The sequence below is a fragment of the Bufo bufo genome, chromosome 6 (genome assembly GCF_905171765.1).
Source record: "Bufo bufo chromosome 6, aBufBuf1.1, whole genome shotgun sequence".
Classification (NCBI taxonomy): domain Eukaryota; kingdom Metazoa; phylum Chordata; class Amphibia; order Anura; family Bufonidae; genus Bufo; species Bufo bufo.
The window spans coordinates 381,678,280-381,699,050 of NC_053394.1; the positions used below are offsets into that span (position 1 = coordinate 381,678,280).

Consider the following 20,771-nt stretch of genomic DNA (forward strand, 5'->3'; position numbering starts at 1 on the left):
TACGCCTTTTTTTTCTTTTACGGTGTTCACCTGAGGGGTTAGGTTATGTGATATTTTTATAGAGCTGGTTGTTACGGACGCGGCGATACCTAATATGTATTATTAATTTTTTTGTTTCACTTTAGCACAATAATAGCATTTTTGAAACAAAAACGTTTGTGTCTCCATGTTCTGAGAGCTATATTTTTTATTTTATTTTTTTGCGATTTTCTTATGTAGGGGCTCAATTTTTTGCGGGATGAGGTGACTGTTTTATTGATACCATTTTGTTGGACATACGCCTTTTTGATCGCTTGGTGTTGCACTTTTTTTATGTAAGGTGACAAAAAAGGCTTTTTTTTACACCGTTTTAATTTATTTATTTTTATTGTGTTTATCAGACAGGGTGGATCATGTGAAATATTAATAGAGTCGGTCATTACGGACGCGGCGATACCTAATATGTGTTTTTTTATAATAAAAGGGTAAAGGGGCGTTTTTTTCTTTTTTTACTTAAAAGCTTTATTTTTAATAATTAAAAACACTTATTTTTTTAACTTTTTTTTTTTCTTTACTTTATTTCTGACTTTCACCTTTGTGGGTCTGATAATGCAATGCATTACAATACATCTGTATTGTAATGCATTGCCTGTTCGTGTACTACATTGAGTCATACACAGGTTGCCGAGGAGAGGGGCCTGAGGCTGGATCTCCTGGGCACCCGTAGAAGGCAGGTCCCGATGCCATGCAAGGCATTGGGCAGCCTCTGCATGGCATCGGGCTGCATTCTCGCACATCGGGTCCCCGCCACAGCAGTGCGGGGACTCGATGCGCTCCCTCACCCGACACAAACCCCTTCTATGTCGCGGTGAGCGTGGACTGCGGCATAGAAGGGGTTAATCCGCCTGCATCAGCTTTTACAGCGATGCCGGTGGATACAGCAGGGGCTCGGCTATCACCCGCCAGATCACATGACCTACTATTATGTCAAAATGCGGGAAGTCACTGACTTCCACGACGTAGTAGCACGTCACATGTAGGGAAGGGGTTAAATTACAAAAAAACACTTGCTATTTTGCTTGTCCTGTTAAATAATCTGTCTGTACCAAACCCTTGACTTTTCATTTATAGGCCTCATAATGAAATGTCTGAGAAATGGAAGAGTGCAAAACAAAAGACCCACGCCTCGTCCTCCCAGAGTCAGAATGTATGTAGTACCAGCAGTATCAGTACCTGCCAGGAGTAGTAGTACGCCAGAGTTCTCCCTGGCTCCTTATATTATTGAGGACACAGAGCATGCAATTGTGGACTGGGTGGCTCAGCGTTTAGACTACCATGAGGAGGAGATTTTGGGAAGGAGGGGCACCCCATGCATAGCTGTGCTTGTGGTGGTAGGAGTAGTGGCACCTGTAGCTGCACTGGGGGTGGTAGGGGAAGTTGGTAGCAGCAGTGGAACTCAAGGCAAGTATAAAGCAGGTAATCTGGAGGGGGCTATGAAACCCATGATGACATATCACAGTTTTCATGGCGGGGAGGAGGTTGAGGACTATTACAATTATTGTGTCTTTGGACAGGATCTGGGAGCTATATCAGGGAGCTGAGAAGAAGGTAATATCAGAGGAAGAGGATGGTGGCAATGGCAAAAATACAGAGTGAAGGCAACATACAGTTAGAACCTCCCAAAACCTGCCAGGGCCAGATCTGCTTCTAGTATTGTCAGCTTGGGAACTGTTGATGCTGATGATACTGTGGTCGCAGGCTCAAAATGTGCCAGACCTAAAACAAGCTCGGCTGCAGCTAGCTCTGTGTGGAGTGTGCAAGTATCTCCTGTCTGGCAATTTTTCTCCACGGTGCTGGAAAACAAAAGCAATGCCCTGTGCAAGATCTGCCAGATTACAATAAGCCATGGGAGTGACAGAGGTGTCTGCCAGCTACCACAACAAGAGTGTCCTCCTTCTCCCGGTCTCCTTTGTGGCAGCCAGGCGGCATCCACGTGCAGTACTGTGTCCAAGTCATCATCAGTTACTGCTTCTCCTGCTCAGACTATGCCTCCTCCTATTCTGTCCCTCCATCAGCCATCGATAATGGAATGTGTGGCCAAGAAACAACTCTGCTTGCACAAGTTGCTGGTGGTGCAGTCTCTGTGGTACCACTTTGTGGATTGTGTTGTCTTTAGGGGGCTAATGGCATGTGCTCAGCCTCACTAGAAGTTATCTAGCTGGCATACTTCCTGAGGAGGTGGTGATGGTGAGTACAATAAAAGAATTCAAGAGGGGCTTGAATGTATTTCTGGAGTGTAATAATATTACAGGCTATAGCTACTAGAGAGGGGTCGTTGATCCAGGGAGTTATTCTGATTGCCTGATTGGAGACGGGAAGGAATTTTTCCCCCCTTAAGTGGGGAAAATTGTCTTGTACCTCCCATTTTTTTTTTTTGCCTTCCTCTGGATCAACTTGCAGGATAACAGGCTGAACTGGATGGACAAATGTCTTTTTTCGGCCTTATATACTATGTTACTATGTTTTAAAAAAAAAAGCCATCCCTGCTTTGTACTCCCAAGTGGCGGTGAATGTAGGCCACTCCTTGCAATTCTAGCTGTGCAGCAAGGTGCACACAATGGACACCTAGAGCAACGGTTACGGACTGGAACAGTTCATGCTTTTCACAGCCCATTAGATCAATGTTTTTTGCAGCGAGGCAGCACTGTAGCAAGAAGGCCAGGTCCTATTGACACCTCCATGTTTGTTCAGACAAAAGGCACTTATCGGCCTCCTCCATGGATATCCTCCTGTCCCAAACAGAAGCAGGGCAGAACATCGCTCCCACTCCCCCTTCTTCCTATCATGTGAAGCGTTGCCTTGCCGTTTTAGAGCTGATCTCCCTGGGTGATAGTAACCACATAGCCAAATACTTTCTAAAGTGCATCAAGCAGCAAACAACCGCGCTGGCTGTCTCCTCACCTAACTCCAACTGGGCAAGGTGGTCAGAGACAATTGCATGAACATTGTGGCTGCTTTGTGTTTGGGAGATGTAACACATGCTCCCTGAATGATGCATGTGATGAATCTAGTCATGCAGCGTTTGTTAAGAAAAAGTACAGTGGCTTTTATAAGGTACTAATAATAGTAATAATAATCATATAATATAATCGTAATCAGTTCTCACCTCTCCTGTGCTTATACTATAAACAGTGATAAGCAGGGTGTTCTAGTGGTGATAGATAATCAGTTCTCACCTCTCCTGTGTTCTCCCCTGTCCCTTATACTAGGTACAGTATCTTCATGTCTGCAGTCATCCCAAAACTTCTAGACAGAACAGGAAGACAGCATTAAACAGTTTTTTCAGGAATCAGTAACTTTTCACATGTATCCGCAGCCTCTACTATGGAAAGAGTCATACATACCTGCTACCATTAGCTCTGGTTATGTGTGGCAGCTCCTGTGTGTCCATCTTCCAGTAAATGTTGTTTGCTCCCTCGCCGGCACAGGCATGGTCACCTGCTTTACTACAGCCAATGACTGGCTTCAGTGGTGATGTGTTTATTGTGGACATGTTACCCCTGAAGCCAGTCATTGGCTGCAGCAGAGCAGATGATTATGCCCATTCCTAGGAGGTAAATAAGCTACGGATCGAAAGAACTTTGGCTTACCGGCTTCACAGTCCTGGGGCTGCCAGCAAGGGTAACAGGTGCACAAACAATGTAATGTTATATACACACAATGTAATGTTAGGGATGGAATATAAGGGCTACTCTCCCTGCATTGCAAACTGGTTGGAATAACGAAGCAATCAGATTGGATTTATACAGGAGACCTGCAGATATTTGGGTCAGATAACTCCTGCTGTCCGGTCATTTTTGGTCATCATTCTAATTACTGATCTTTTCAGGCCATATAAAACCTTCCACACGACTTCTCTAACCGTCTGATGACTTCTACAATATTTCTTTCACAGCTTGTGAATCCGGGGGAAGATCTGAACAATATTAATCCTACAGAGACATATGTGAGGAGTGATGAGCAGAGTACAGAGGACATTCCTACAGATAACCGCCCAGGTGAGTAGTGACCACTAAGTAAAGCAGAGAGGTCTCTAAGATTCTGCTTATACAAATACAAAAAAAATAGATATATTGTGCAATGTGGGAATAATGATATTATTATTATTATTATTATTATTATTATTATTATTGATGAGTATATATGAAAGTATAAAGGAACAAACATAAATATCACATATGGAGAGACTTTTACACAATAACAATTACTAATAATTACTACTAATAGTAATAAAGTTACTCCTATGACCATTGGGAGACATCATATGGAGTAGGAACACTAGATGTTTACAGGAGTTTCTACCTTTAGATGGACACCCTCATCTTAGGGTGCCGTCCGACTCGGAAGTGTGACCATACACTCCATCTGAGGGCTTTCGTCTGGGACCAACCAATTTCCCCGATAGAAGAAACACTAGCCCCGTGTCCCCTGATGAATCTAGGGCTAAATATAAATAGATGAAACATGTTGGGACACACACATCTTTTTATTTGAGCACGTCTTTATAGTTTTCTATGCACCCTTTACTATATCTAGTGCTTGGGCTTTACTGCCCTTTGTTTTTGAACTGTACCTCTACAACATAATACACACTGACTCCAAGATTAGGGCAACGTGTGCCACCGCGACTGGTTAGCCTCTCCAGTACCCCATCTCTTTATACCGGGGGGTTAGAGAGAACCTGACCGGAGCAAGATCTCAGAAAAACCCGACAGATTGCCTCATTCTACCATGAGTCACGTGTACATCTAGCCGTTCTTACTGGTAAGAGATATATGTATTTGTTGGTGCTACTTTACCTTATTGTAGCTCTATATTCATATATGTTGCAGGGGTTAAGAATAATAGGCGTCTGTTTGTCTTGGGGCCTGTATTAAGAGGGACATGTACCTTTGTTTCTCCCTTTTTTTAATGGGTTTATAGTAAAAGTTAAGTTGTATTATTAATACTACTGCCCCTTTATGTTTTAACATTTGGTTACTAAACCACAAATTCCAATCCCTCTACAGTACAGTGTAGTTACTATACAGAGGTCTTCTCATGGCTCTCCAGTCCCTGTCTTTGCTCTGGCCCCTCCAGGTTTCCTCTTCTGTAGCACTTTTCTCTTCTCCTTCTCTCTTCTGCTTCTTTCTTCCTTCCTTCCTTCCTCGTTAACAGCCAGTCCTAGCATTGTCTAGAATATGGCTTGGACACATCTTTTTGGTTGTTCCTCATGGTTTTCTAGCAATTTTCAGGTAACTCTTGAAGACTGATAGAAGCAGCTGCAATGTCGGGATTTTCCAGCATTTTCCTGCCCCACTAGCCATGTACCACCTACTGGACAATTGTCAGCCATTCTTTAGATAATTGACAACTACAGTACCTTTGATATGCTAATGGGCCGTTGTCCAGACAGACAGTACTCGCTCACACTGGCTTTGAGAGGACAAGTATAGGCACTAATTACCAGGAAGTTGCTGAGAACAGGATACCAATACAATATATGGCTTACGGTATTTTCCTAAAAATTCTTAAAATTCACCTACTCGCCTTGACATGTTATCAATGGGGTTATTAACCCCTTAGTGACCACCCATATGCCTTTTTACGGCAATCACTAAGGGGCCTTAGGATAGGCCGCCCCTTTTTTACGGCGCCCAGTCTAAGCGCTGCACGGGTCCCCCATCACATGAGAGCCGCGGCCCTGCTCTAACAGCCCAGACTGGCAGGAGTTGCTATCCGGGCTGTTTAACACTTTACATGCCGCAGGCAGTGGCGCCTGCCGCATGTAAAGTGCTGACAGAGGGAGCGGACCCCCTATGTCTCCCATTGGCACCCCGTAAATGCGATTGCGGAGTGCCGATGTGTGTGAAGGCTGGCTGGGGTCTCGTCTAGGCCCCAGACCAGCCTTGAGTAATTTCCAGCAGGCTGCTAATTTCCAAGTTTCAATTTCTCTACTTCTATAATACATAGTAATACCTCCAAAAATAGTTATTACTTTACATTCCCCATATGTCTACTTCATGTTTGGATCACTTTGGGAATGACATTTTAGTTTTTGGGGACATTACAAGGCTTAGAAGTTTAGAAGCAAATCTTGAAATTTTTCAGAAATTTTCAAAAACCCATTTTTTAGGGACCAGTTCAGATCTGAAGTCACTTTGTGAGGCTTACATAATAGATTTTGCAGGACTGGTTTATTTACACCATGTCCCATTTGAAGCCCCCCTGATGCACCCCTAGAGTAGAAACTCCATAAAAGTGACTCCATCTAAGAAACTACACCCCTCAAGGTATTCAAAACTGATTTTACAAACTTTGTTAACTCTTTAGGCTACTTTCACACTGGCGTTTCTGGGTCCGCTTGTGAGATCCGTTTCAGGGCTCTCATAAGCGGCCCAAATCGGATTAGTTTAGCCCCACTGCATTCTGAATGGATAAGGATCCGTTCAGAATGCATCAGTTTGCCTCCGTTCAGCCTCCATTCCGCTCTGGAGGCGGACACAAAAACGCTGCTTGCAGCGTTTTGATGTCCGCCTGACGATGCGGAGCCAAACGGATCTGTCCTGACTTACAATGTTAGTCAATGGGGACGGATCCGTTTTCACTGACACAATCTGGTGCAATTGAAAACGGATCCGCCTCCCATTGACTTTCAGTGTAAGTCAAAACAGATCCGTTTGCATTTATTTTTTGTTCATGGTAATGCAAACGGATCTGTTCTGAACGGATACAATCGTTTGCATTATAGGTGAGGATCCGTCTGTGCAGATACCAGACGGGTCCGCACCTAACGCAGGTGTGAAAGTAGCCTTAGGTGTTGCACAAGAGTTATTGGCAAATAGAGATGAAATTTGAAAATTTCATTTTTTTTGGCAAATTTTCCATTTTAATCCATTTTTTCTAGTAACAAAACGTTTTAGTATCTCCAAGTCTTTTTTTTTTTTTTTTTTAGTTTTTAGCCGATTATCTTAGATAGGGGCTCATTTTTTGTGGGATGAGAAGACTGTTTTACTGGCACTATTTTGGGGGGGCATATGACTTTTTGATTGCTTGCTATTACAATTTTTGTGATGTAAGGTGACAAAAAAAAAACCTTTTTTTTTTGCACCATTTTTATTAAAAAAATTTTAACGTGTTCATCTGAGGGGTTAGAGATAAAGAAGAAAATCCACAGCACTCCTCAGTTCTGGTGAACAAGCTGGTTACTTTATTGGTAACAGCAGCATAGGGATAGCAACGTTTCAACCATCTCTGGTCTTTATCAAGCTATGAGATCATATAGTGACATGTGCCTTTAAATAGTGACTCCATGGGTGTGTCTCCCATCAATAAAACATCAAAAAAAATCAACATGTGAAATAACTAAGTGTTTAGGACTCAACCTATCAAGTGACTTGGTGTAGTTAATTGAATCATTAACCTATCATTTATGCATATAATAACATAATACTTACTGGTGGGGGAGAGACCATGTGAAAGCCGCGCTCAGTCAGGAGGTGAAATCGCGCCAAAAACCGGCATGTTCCGTTTCCATATGCGCCTGCGCCGAGTCCCCACACCCACAGGGGGAGGGATTCTAAGGCGGCCAATTGGAAAATCGGGCGCCCATGACGTCTGCTGGGGCGGGGGGCAGATCCCAGTAAAGGGAACGTCCTCCGGCCGCGGCGCCAATCAGAGTGTAGGTGCCGATGACGTCTATTGTTGCTAGGAAGAGTCTGCAGTCCAAAGCTAAGCTAGGATCGCGTCCCCTCCATAGCAACTAAATGTGCCATACATGAAAGCAACTGGGGGAGGACCGGGGTGATGATAGCATATTTAGCCACTGTGTCTGAGGATCCCATCTGGCTGGGATCGTTGTTTAGGCGATTCCAGCTGTCACTTGGGTACTCATACTAGGCTATGGCCCCTACATGGACGTGACCAACACTAGGCTGGCCATCAGTCCCTAGAGGAGGGGCCACAGGCCGACATTCATGCATCCCCCATCTGTATACAGTGTAAACCACAGAATTCCTTGAGTGTGTTTACTCTGTGACAGGGGTAACTTTACAAGATAGTGTCCCCCTGGTCGCTCATTGTTTAGATAGCGACCAGGGGCAACCCTACCCCGCTCATACATACTCATCTAAAGGCCGCTAATGCATCAAACTTACCCCTGCGGTTCCCATGTAGCCGCTAGAGGAGTATGGCAACTATAGAGGTCTTGGTCGTTGTGGAATCTGTGTAGGCGCAGCTGGAGTGGTAGTCGGGTGAAGAAACTAATAAAACCTGTTTTCACATGGAGAGCCCCCTGTAAGGCAAAGGTAGAAAAAGTGACTTTTGTGATTAAAACAAACACAACAATTATCTATTGTTGGGCACTCTACTTATGATAAAATCATCCGTAGCAAAGTCATAGATAGGGATTGGGCAGGACATAGCCTGGGGAAAAAAATTAATGCAAGAAGATACTCAAATTAAAGTCCCTATTGAGTCCTTTCGGTACCAGCGTATCAAGTCTGTGAATCCATTTCAGTTCCAATTTCTTAAGTAGAGTCTCTCGATCCCCACCCCTCCTCAGTTGTGGGATTCCATCAATGACTTGAAATCTCAACTGTGAGATATTGTGTCCGGTTTTTACAAAATGTTCTGGGACGGGTAGTTCAAGGACGTGTTTGCGGATCTTAGATTTGTGTTGGGTGAGTCTTTTTTTGATCTCCTGTGTGGTCTTGCCCACATATAGGAGTCCGCAGGGACATTGTAAAATATAGATAACGAATGACGAGTTGCATGTGTACAGTTGTTTGATACGGTATCTAGTACCTTCCGGGGGTGTACAAATGTATTGCCCTTCATCATGCTGTTGCAATGGCAACATCCTAGGCAAGGGAAACTGCCCGTTCTTTTATTTTGTTGTTTTGGGGTATGTGCATCTGCATGTACTAACCTGTCTCGTAAGTTGGTTCCCCTTTTATAAGAAAATAGGGGGGGATTCTGGAACTCAGGAGTTTCTGGAAAGGCTTGGGTTAAGAGTTTCCAGTTCTTTTTAATGATGGATGAGATTTTGTTGCTCAGGGGGGTATATGTAGACACAAATGGGATTTTTTTGAGTTGTTCTCTAGGTTTTCTTTTTTCAATCAATTCTAGTCTGGACATACTCTGTACTCTTTCTTCGTGTTTTTGAACAACTTTAGGGGGATATCCTCTCTCCGTGAATTTTTGTGTCATTTCTTTTAGTCGGGTATGTGTATTCTGTTCCTTACTCACTACCCTCCTAACCCGTAGGAATTGGCTGTATGGGAGCGATTTTACCATCCCGCGTGTGTGTGCACTATCAAAGCGCAGAAGGTTGTTTCTGTCGGTTTCTTTGCGGAATAAATATGTTTGTAGAGTGTTGTTTTCCGTGTATACCCTCACGTCCAGGAATTGTAGTTGTTCAGCTGAATGTTCCTTTGTAAATTGTAATTCCTGGTGGATCCCATTAAGGTAGTCATTAAATTCCTGCAATTGTAGTATAGTTCCTGTCCAGATGAAGAAGATATCATCAATATATCTCATCCAGCCTCTCACGTACTGGAAGAAGCTGGATGAATATATGTGTACCTCCTCAAAGTCTTAGCATATTAGCGTAGGCTGGCGCCACATTGGATCCCATTGCGGTTCCTCTACATTGGACATAGAAATCCTCTTTGAACAGAAAATAATTCTCTGTTCAAAGAGGATTTCTATGTCCAATGTAGAGGAACCGCAATGGGATCCAATGTGGCGCCAGCCTACGCTAATATGTATATGGCAGACTTTGAGGAGGTACACATATATCCATCCAGCTTCTTCCAGTACGTGAGAGGCTGGATGAGATATATCGATGATATCTTCTTCATCTGGACAGGAACTATACTACAATTGCAGGAATTTAATGACTACCTCAATGGGATCCACCAGGAATTACAATTTACAAAGGTACATTCAGCTGAACAACTACAATTCCTGGACGTGAGGGTATACACGGAAAACAACACTCTACAAACATATTTATTCCGCAAAGAAACCGACAGAAACAACCTTCTGCGCTTTGATAGTGCACACACACGCGGGATGGTAAAATCGCTCCCATACAGCCAATTCCTACGGGTTAGGAGGGTAGTGAGTAAGGAACAGAATACACATACCCGACTAAAAGAAATGACACAAAAATTCACGGAGAGAGGATATCCCCCTAAAGTTGTTCAAAAGCACGAAGACAGAGTACAGAGTATGTCCAGACTAGAATTGATTGAAAAAAGAAAACCTAGAGAACAACTCAAAAAAATCCCATTTGTATCTACATATACCCCCCTGAGCAACAAAATCTCATCCATCATTAAAAAGAACTGGAAACTCTTAACCCAAGCCTTTCCAGAAACTCCTGAGTTCCAGAATCCCCCCTATTTTCTTACAAAAGGGGAACCAACTTACGAGACAGGTTAGTACATGCAGATGCACATACCCCAAAACAACAAAATAAAAGAACGGGCAGTTTGCCATGCCTAGGATGTTGCCATTGCAACAGCATGATGAAGGGCAATACATTTGTACACCCCCGGACAGGTACTAGATACCGTATCAAACAACCGTACACATGCAACTCGTCATTCGTTATCTATATTTACAATGTCCCTGCGGACTCCTATATGTGGGCGAGACCACACAGGAGATCAAAAAAAGACTCACCCAACACAAATCTAAGATCCGCAAACACGTCCTTGAACTACCCGTCCCAGAACATTTTATAAAAACTGGACACAATATCTCACAGTTGAGATTTCAAGTCATTGATGGAATCCCACAACTGAGGAGGGGTGGGGATCGAGAGACTCTACTTAAGAAATTGGAACTGAAATGGATTCACAGACTTGATACGCTGGTACCGAAAGGACTCAATAGGGACTTTAATTTGAGTATCTTCTTGCATTAATTTTTTTCCCCAGGCTATGTCCTGCCCAATCCCTATCTATGACTTTGCTACGGATGATTTTATCATAAGTAGAGTGCCCAACAATAGATAATTGTTGTGTCTGTTTTAATCACAAAAGTCACTTTTTCTACCTTTGCCTTACAGGGGGCTCTCCATGTGAAAGCAGGTTTTATTAGTTTCTTCACCCGACTACCACTCCAGCTGCGCCTACACAGATTCCACAACGACCAAGACCTCTATAGTTGCCATACTCCTCTAGCGGCTACATGGGAACCGCAGGGGTAAGTTTGATGCATTAGCGGCCTTTAGATGAGTATGTATGAGCGGGGTAGGGTTGCCCCTGGTCGCTATCTAAACAATGAGCGACCAGGGGGACACTATCTTGTAAAGTTACCCCTGTCACAGAGTAAACACACTCAAGAAATTCTGTGGTTTGCACTGTATACAGATGGGGGATGCATGAATGTCGACCTGTGGCCCCTCCTCTAGGGACTGATGGCCAGCCTAGTGTTGGTCACGTCCATGTAGGGGCCATAGCCTAGTATGAGTACCCAAGTGACAGCTGGAATCGCCTAAACAACGATCCCAGCCAGATGGGATCCTCAGACACAGCGGCTAAATATGCTATCATCACCCCGGTCCTCCCCCAGTTGCTTTCATGTATGGCACATTTAGTTGCTATGGAGGGGACGCGATCCTAGCTTAGCTTTGGACTGCAGACTCTTCCTAGCAACAATAGACGTCATCGGCACCTACACTCTGATTGGCGCCGCGGCCGGAGGACGTTCCCTTCACTGGGATCTGCCCCCCGGCAACAGCAGACGTCATGGGCGCCCGATTTTCCTATTGGCCGCCTTAGAATCCCTCCCCCTGTGGATGTGGGGACTCGGCGCAGGCGCATATGGAAACGGAACATGCCGGTTTTTGGCACGATTTCACCTCCTGACTGAGCGCGGCTTTCACATGGTCCCTCCCCCACCAGTAAGTATTATGTTATTATATGCATAAATGATAGGTTAATGATTCAATTAACTACACCAAGTCACTTGATAGGTTGAGTCCTAAACACTTAGTTATTTCACATGTTGATTTTTTTTATGTTTTATTGATGGGAGACACACCCATGGAGTCACTATTTAAAGGCACATGTCACTATATGATCTCATAGCTTGATAAAGACCAGAGATGGTTGAAACGTTGCTATCCCTATGCTGCTGTTACCAATAAAGTAACCAGCTTGTTCACCAGAACTGAGGAGTGCTGTGGATTTTCTTCTTTATCTGTATACCTAAGGGACCCTCAGCCAGGATCCCCATCCGCGAGCACCGACCTATCTAGGTTTCTATTGGCAACTGTCCCTATATCGGGACCTGGAGTGCTGCTTAACCCTCTTTTTTTTTTTCATCTGAGGGGTTAGGTCATGAGGTATTTTTATAGAGCAGATTTTTACGGACGTGGCGATACCTAATATGTCAACTTTTTTTTATTTATTTTAGTTTTTACTAAATAATATATTTTTTTAAAAATCTTTTTTTAGTTTTAATGTCTCAAGTCTGAGAACCAGTTTTTTATCCGATTGTCAGTGGCTAAATTTGGATATAAATTTTGTACTCAATGATAGTGTGGTACTCCCTGAAGCAACCGTCAATGCAGAGGCCCGGATGATCGAGGCACGTGTCACACTGAGTAGTGGTGTCCTTCCGTATCCCCCTCCTGTGACACACTCTGCACTTTTTTGGGGTTTGTCCCTTATTTCCAGTATGGGGGACCACACCTGGAAAGTATTGGCCAGGGACGATCCGGGGCGCCTCCAGTTCCCGAGGTACTCCAGCCTGCTCATTCCCGGTCAGAAAAGATGGGCCTTGAGGACTGCCTCATAGAACTGAAGGAATGTCCCTGTGTTGCCAGCGCTCCGGGACAGCACAAAAGAGTTGTACAAGGCAACCTGTACCAAGTAGAACACAACTTTTTTGTACCATGCCCGGGTTTTGCGCATGGCATAATATGGCTTGAGGACTTGATCAGAGAGATCAACTCCTCCCATATACCGATTGTAGTCGACGATATAATCGGGCTTGAGGACCGTTGCCGCGGTACCTCGCACAGGGACAGGGGTGATGCTGTTACCGTGAATTGTGGACAGTATAAGGACATCCCTCTTGTCCTTTATATCTGACCAGCAACAGGTTTCCACTGGTAAGTGCACAGGTCGCACCCCTGGGCATTGTCCCACAAGCGGACGTGGATCTGGCGGCGAGGGATTGGAACAAGGGGATACTAGTATAAAAGTTATCCACGTACAGGTGGTAACCCTTATCTAGCAGTGGGTGCATAAGGTCCCACACAAGTTTCCCGCTAACATCCAGAGTGGGGGGACATTGGGGGTTGAATACGGGAATCTCGCCCCTCGTACACACGAAACTTGTAAGTGTACCCTGAGGTACTCTCACAAAGTTTGTACAGCTTCACGCCATACCTCGCCCGCTTTGAGGGAACATACTGGCGGAAAATGAGTCTCCCCTTGAAAGCAATGAGAGACTCATCAACCGCTACCTCCCTTCCAGGTACATAGGCCTTTACAAATTTGGCTCCAAAGTGATCGATGACCGGCCTGATTTTGTACAGGCGATCATAGGCAGGATCACCTTGGGGGGGACATGCTGCATTATCTGAATAATGCAGGCATTTCCGGATGGCCTCAAACCGGGAGCGTGTCATGGCCGTACTGTAAAGTGGGGCCTGGTAGAGGACGTCCCCACTCCAGTAATGACTGACACTAGGTTTCTTGACTAGGCCCATGTGCAGCACGAGGCCCCAAAATGTCCTTATCTCAGGTGCAGTGACCGGAGTCCAGCCACCGGGCCTAGCCAAAAAGGAGCCCCGGTGTAGGGATCGACCGATATAGATTTTTTAGGGCCGATACCGATAATTTGTGAACTTTCAGGCCGATAGCCGATAATTTATACCGATATTCTGGGAATTTTCCCTTGTCCTATTCCCCCTGATAGAGTGAATAGGAGCTCACACTGTCCCTGCTGCTCTGTGCTTTGTGCACACAGCAGCATGGAGCTTACCATGGCAGCCAGGGCTTCAATAGCGTCCTGGCTGCCATGGTAACCGATCGGAGCCCCAGGCTTACACTGCTGGGGCTCCGATCGGAGGAGGAGGGGAGAGGGGATCCTGTGGCCACTGCCACCAATGAGTAATACTGGGTGGGGGGGGGGGGGCGCACTGCGCCACCAATGTTTTTACTATTGGCCGGGATTGGGGTGGGGGGCGCACTGCGCCACCAATGATTAATGCTGGGGGGCTTGGGGGGGGCGCGCACTGCGCCACCAATGAAGATAAGTCTCTCAATCATTCACATACAGGAGGCGGGAGCTGGCTGCAGAATCACATAGCCGGCTCCCGACCTCTATGAGCGGTGGCTGCGATCCGCGGCACCTGAGGAGTTAACTACCGCGGATCGCAGCTATCGCTCATAGAGGTCGGGAGCCGGCTATGTGATTCTGCAGCCAGCTCCCGCCTCCTGTATGTGAATGATTGAGAGACTTATCTTCATTGGTGGCGCAGCGGCCACAGCCCCTCCCCTCCTCTTGTCTTCTCTCCTGTCATTGGCGGCAGCGGCAGCACAGGGGGAGGGAGACACTGCTTCCTTCTCCCCTGTGCTGCGGAGGGAACACAGAGAGCGCTGACAGCAGCGCGTTCTGTGTTCCCAATACGTTATCGGTATATCGGCAAAATAGATGCCGATACCGATAACGTTCAAAATCCTCAATATCGGCCGATAATCGGTCGATCCCTACTCCGGTGGACTTAACTGGTGGGCCAGAAAACTAGTACGAGCCCCAGAGCTGCTCGTATCAGGGTGTTTTTTTTTATTTACCACATGTGGACTGAGTATATATAAAATTTAACTTTTACTATAATTTCACTTAAAAGACGTTGGTGGTAGCAGTGAGACAAAGACAAAATAACATACATACATGTAAACACTTATTTTACCACCATCTAAGACTGCGGTAAGGTGATAATGGGTGGGTCTTACCCCGTCCTGTAGATACACGACCAGGGTTGGTGGGTGGCGTCAATGCTCCAGTGTGGTCACAGGCACTGGTGTCCAATTGCTAAGTTGTATGGCAATCTGGATACATGGCATGTAGGGCCATACAGTAAGGGACTTACAGGGAATAGGCCCCATTTAGGGACAGGTTCCGTATGGGGTCGCCCCTGTCGGGGCGGGTGCTCCGTGTCGTTAAGGCAGGTCTGTGAGGATAGCCCCCGACCATCCATATAGGGAGGGCTCTAGACCAGGGCATTATAGGAGTATCCAGATTGCCATACCAACTTAGCAATTGGACACCAGTGCCTGTGACCACACTGGAGCATTGACGCCACCCACCAACCCTGGTCGTGTATCTACAGGACGGGGTAAGACCCACCCATTATCACCTTACCGCGGTCTTAGATGGTGGTAAAATAAGTGTTTACATGTATGTATGTTATTTTGTCTTTGTCTCACTGCTACCACCAACGTCTTTTAAGTGAAAGTAAAAGTTAAATTTTATATATACTCAGTCCACATGTGGTAAATAAGTTTATAAGAGGTGTGACATATCTCTGCACACACGCACCTGGTGCATTGAGATAATTTCTGTATATAAGTGTCGTACTAGGGTGGGCCACAGGGTCTCTAGCATGGCGGTCCCCTTACTCCGCCTGGCGGCGTCTCCGCCGTCTTGGGGGCTCATCATCATCGCTAGATGATGAGGAGGACGCGGATGACAAAAGGAAAGTGGGGTCATCCTTGTCCTCACTGGAACTCTGAGTCGGAGGCAAGCTGGGCGTATGCCTCCTCGGCCGAGAACATCTGTCGGGCCATAGGGGAGTGTGCGTGCGTGTGCGTGTTAAACTTTATTTGGTGTGCGTGTGTGTGGGGGCACGGGTGTTCGCGAACTCACCCTAAACCTAACAGACAAAAAAAAACTAACTAAAAAAAGGGGCAAAAAATGTGGAAAAAAATGTGGATTTTTAAATTAAAAATCGCTGATAAACCGTCCGAAGTTGATCAGCGGTGGGGTGTGCGATGCGCTAACAGTGGCCGGACGCTAAGAGTGTCGGCCACAGTCAGCGTACGCACACACACACACAAAAAAAAACGCTTGCTCCCCCAAAAAAGTTGTGTGGGGGGGCAAGCTGCAGCACCCCTGGGGGGTCTAGGGTCACACAGCTGTGCTGTGGACCCCAGACACCCGATTTAGGGTGATGCAATAAAAAAATAAATATATATATATATATATATATATTTATATTTATTTTTTTCCACTAACTTTCCCTGAATATCCCAGCCTAACCTAACCTGTCCCTAACCTTTCCCTAAATACCTGGGTGCACAGATGGGGGGTGCTGTGGCACAGATGGGGTGCTGGATGATGCTCTGGATCCTGATCTCTGCACAGATGGTGGGTGCTGGCTCTGAGATCCGACGCAGCGCTCCTCTCTACTCGGCTCCCGGACTGGAAAGGAGGATGAGAGGAGCGCTGCACTAATTTGAACCTCCCGCCCGCCCAGCCAACCAATGAGAGGCGATCCTGAGAGGTGATGTCACATCACCGCTCAGGATCGCAGGATGGTGATTAATGGTGTATTATCACAGCACCGATCACCATCCTGTTCCGGGTTATCGGGTCCCCAGAGACCCGTATAACCCGGAAACGCAGCAAATCGCAGGTCTGAATTGACCTGCGGTTTGCTGCGATCGCCTACACTGGGGGGAGTCACAGGACCCCCGGCTCATTGTCCCCGGGTTCCTGCTCAATGATTTGAGCAGGCACCAGGTTCCGATCACCGCGCGGCGCTGATCGGAAATACATAGGATGTACAGGTACGCCCTATGTCCGTAAGAGGTTAAAATAAAAATAAATTGCCTTATCCGCTTGCACACAAAAGGCAGTCTCTCTTGGTGATGAAGGACCTGTGCATTATTGCGTAGGAGTGCATGGTGACATCATCCCACTGAGAGTGTAGGTTCTTTAGCACCAAACAATTGGCCGTTAAAAGTTAATGCAGACCATCCAGACGACCAAGAAAGGGATGCAAAAAATGGTTGAAAAATGGCCATGAAAAACTGTGTGTCTGTTTTTTTAAGGCCTTTTTTCACGTGTGAATGTAGCCTTAAGAGGTCATACGAAAAAGTCTCACCACTGAACCCCAGACATTTGCCTGCTGCTGGTAAGATCATGATGTGCTCGGTATTACTTTAACTTTATTCACAGTACAGGAGCTTCACTGATGTAAAGGGGACACTAAGGGACAGCACAACTGCAGGGGGCGCACATAACTACTGTGTGGGGGAACTTAGGGAGCATCAGTACTGTGAAGAGGGCACTAAAGGGGAATGCCACTGTGAAAGGGACACTGAGGGGAGATAACTATTGTGTGTGGCACTAAGAGAGGATTCGTCGCCTCTTGTCCAGCGCTAGGAAATGTTTTATTTATATTATCTTTTAAATGACTGATTGGGTGGGGGTTGCAGGGAAATTGCTCAAAGTGGGAGCCAGCGCTTTCTAGTTATGCTCCTCGTTCTACTATTAGATTGTGGTCTGTTTGACCACCACTGTTTTAGTCAGTTGATATTCTAATTGTGTGCCATGTCTTGTACTTTCTGTGGATTTTTTTATATGGAAAAGTTATAAAACTTCAATACAATTTTAATGTTATTCATCAATAATAAAATGTGTTTTGTTCTTGGCAGATGACTGTACCAGGAACTTAGAGAAACATCTGGTATCTTCAGATTTCGAAGTAGATGATTGTGGTATCACACGAGATACATTTGAAGAGCATGCCAATATGCAAGATATACACTCATCCAATCACAACAATGCATCATTTGATTCTTTTACACAGGTCCGATCTTCTGATTCATCACAGACTGTAACACAGAATAAAAGTCACAGAAGAGGTGCTAAACATAAAACAGCTCACGTAAAAGAGAAACCTTTTTCATGTTCAGAATGTGGTAAATGTTTTGAGTACAAATCATTTCTTGTTATACATCAGAGAATTCATACAGGGGAGAAGCCATTTTCATGTTCAGAATGTGGGAAATGTTTTAAACAGAAATCAGATCTTGTTATACATCAGAGAATTCACACAGGAGAGAAGCCATTTTCATGTTCAGAATGTGGTAAATGTTTTCCCCAAAAATCTCATCTTCTTGTACATCAGAGAACTCACACAGGGGAGAAGCCATTTTCATGTTCAGAATGTGGGAAATATTTTGAGTATAAATCGACTCTTGTTGCACATCAAAGAAATCACACAGGGGACAAGCCATTTTCATGTTCTGAATGTGGGAAATATTTTGAGTATAAATCAACTCTTGTTGTACATCAGAGAATTCACACAGGGGAGAAGGCATTTTCATGTTCAGAATGTGGGAAATGTTTTAACCGTAAATCAGATCTTGTTAATCATCTGAGAATTCACACAGGAGAGAAGCCATTTTCATGTTCAGAATGTGGGAAATGTTTTAACATGAAATCAGAATTGGTTATACATCAGAGAAATCACACAGGGGAGAAACTGTTTTCATGTTCAGAATGTGGAAAATATTTTAACCAGAAATCATATCTTGTTACACATCAGAGAATTCACACAGGGGAGAAGCCATTTTTATGTTCAGAATGTGGGAAATGTTTTAACAGTAAATCACAACTTGTTATACATCAGAGAAATCACACAGGAGAGAAGCCATTTTCATGTTCAGAATGTGGAAAATGTTTTAACAGTAAATCATATCTTGTTATACATCAGAGAAATCACATAGGAGAGAAGCCATTTTCATGCTTAGAATGTGGGAAATGTTTTGAGTATAAATCAGCTCTTGTTGTACATCAAAGAACTCACACAGGGGAGAAGCCATTTTCATGTTCAGAATGTGGAAAATGTTTTAACCGTAAATCATCTCTTGATGTACATCAGAGAATTCACACAGGAGAGAAGCCATTTTCATGTTCAGAATGTGATATGTGTTTCAACCTAAAATTATCTCTTGTTAAACATCAAAAAACTCACATATAAGAGAAGCCATCTTCATGCTTAGCCCGTTAGTGACCTCCCTTATGTGTTTTTTTGGTGGTCACTGGCTTTATTCTTTCAGATACTCCTTTTTACAGGGAGATAAAACAGCGCCTTGCATTCAGTTACTTAAGGTAGCCGATGGCTTGGAGCGATGATTGGAACCGCTGTGAGAGCTCCCTAAACAAACATAGTCTCCTGCATTGAATGAATATTGGTAATCAAAGGACAGAAGATCCAGTTAAAAGTGAAACTCCGTTCAGGGCTCTCACAAGCGGTCCAAAACGGATCAGTTTGTATTCTAATGCATTCTGAATAGAAAAGGATCCGCTCAGAATGCATCAGTTTGCATCAGTTCAGTGCCCTTTCCGCTTTGGAGACGGACACCAAAACGCTGCTTGCAGCGCTTTAGTGTCCGTCTGATGAAACTGAGCCAAACGATCTGGGCTCTGTTTTCTATCACTGAGCCAGTTACTTGCCCACATGCAGACATTTTCTCCCAGTCCAAGCATTCTCATTTTACCAACCTTTTATGTTGTACAGTGTCAAATGCTTTGGAGAAGTCCAGATATATGACATCAATTGATTCGCCACTGTTAAGTCTAAAACTTACCTCCCTAATAGAAGCTGAGTAAATTAGTTTTACATGACCGATCCCTCATGAAGCCATGCTGATATGGCGTTATTTTCTTATTTTCATTGAGGTACTCCAAGATAGCATCTCTTTGAAAACCTTCAAACAGTTTACCCACAACAGATGTTAAACTTACCGACCTATAGTTTCTGGGCTCTGTTTTTGGACCCTTTTTGAATATTGGCACCACATTTGCTTTGTGCCAATCCTGTAGAACACCCCCTGTCAGAATAGAGTCCTTAAATATCAGAAATAAGGATCTGGCTATGACATTATTTAGTTCTCTTATGATACGGTGGTATATGCCATCTGGTCCCAACAATTTGTCTATTTTAATCTTTTTAAGATGCTGGTGTACTTCTTCATGGGTCAGACAGGGCACTTTTAATGAGGAATTTACTTTTACATTCTGCATTTCATCTGACAATTTTAGTAGCTTTGTTTTTTCCTCATTGCTCTCTGCAACTCCCCCCTCATTACTCTGTAAAGGGCCGACACCTTAAGATTTATACTTTTTACCATTTATATAATTGAAGAAAATTTTAGGGTTAGTTTTACTCTCTTTGGCAATGAATCTCTCTGTCTCTAGTTTGGCTGCTTTTATTTGTCTTTACATATTACATTTTTTCTTTGTAGTTTTTTAATGCTTCCACGTTACCCTCCTGTTTTTAGTGATTTAAATGCTTTCTTTTTGTCATTTATTGCTTTCTTTACATTTTTATTTATCCACATTTTAATAGTTCCTTAACCTTTTATTCCCTTAAGGTATGTACCTTTCACAATTAGATTTTAGGATGCTTTTAAAAATATCCCATTTTCTGGCTGTATTTTTATTGTTGAGGACTTTGTCCTAGTTAGTTAGGCCTATGGCCTCTCTTCGTTGGCTAAATTTAGCTTTTTTGAAGTTTGGTATTTTTGTTCCTCCCTGAATAAACGCTCGTTTGAATGACAATTGGAAGGTTATTACTATTTCCCAGGTGTCCTCCAACCTGCACATCTGTTGTTCTGTCAGGTCTATTGGTTAATACTAAGTCCAGTATGGCTGTCCCTCTAGTCGGGTCCTGAACCAGTTGGGAAAGGTAATTGTCTTTGGTTATTGCA

General features: G+C 44.3%; 1 protein-coding gene across 1 annotated transcript in view; it reads left to right on the forward strand.

Annotated features, from left to right (window-relative positions):
- LOC121003544 (zinc finger protein 268-like) overlaps positions 1 to 19,278 on the forward strand; it is a gene marked incomplete at its 5' end in the record, with an annotated part of 111,008 nt that extends 91,730 nt beyond the window's left edge. The window contains 1 exon segment of the mRNA XM_040435447.1: positions 17,970 to 19,278. Within this exon segment, the coding sequence (XP_040291381.1) occupies positions 17,970 to 19,039 (1,070 nt within the window).
- Positions 19,279 to 20,771: the final 1,493 nt, after the last annotated feature.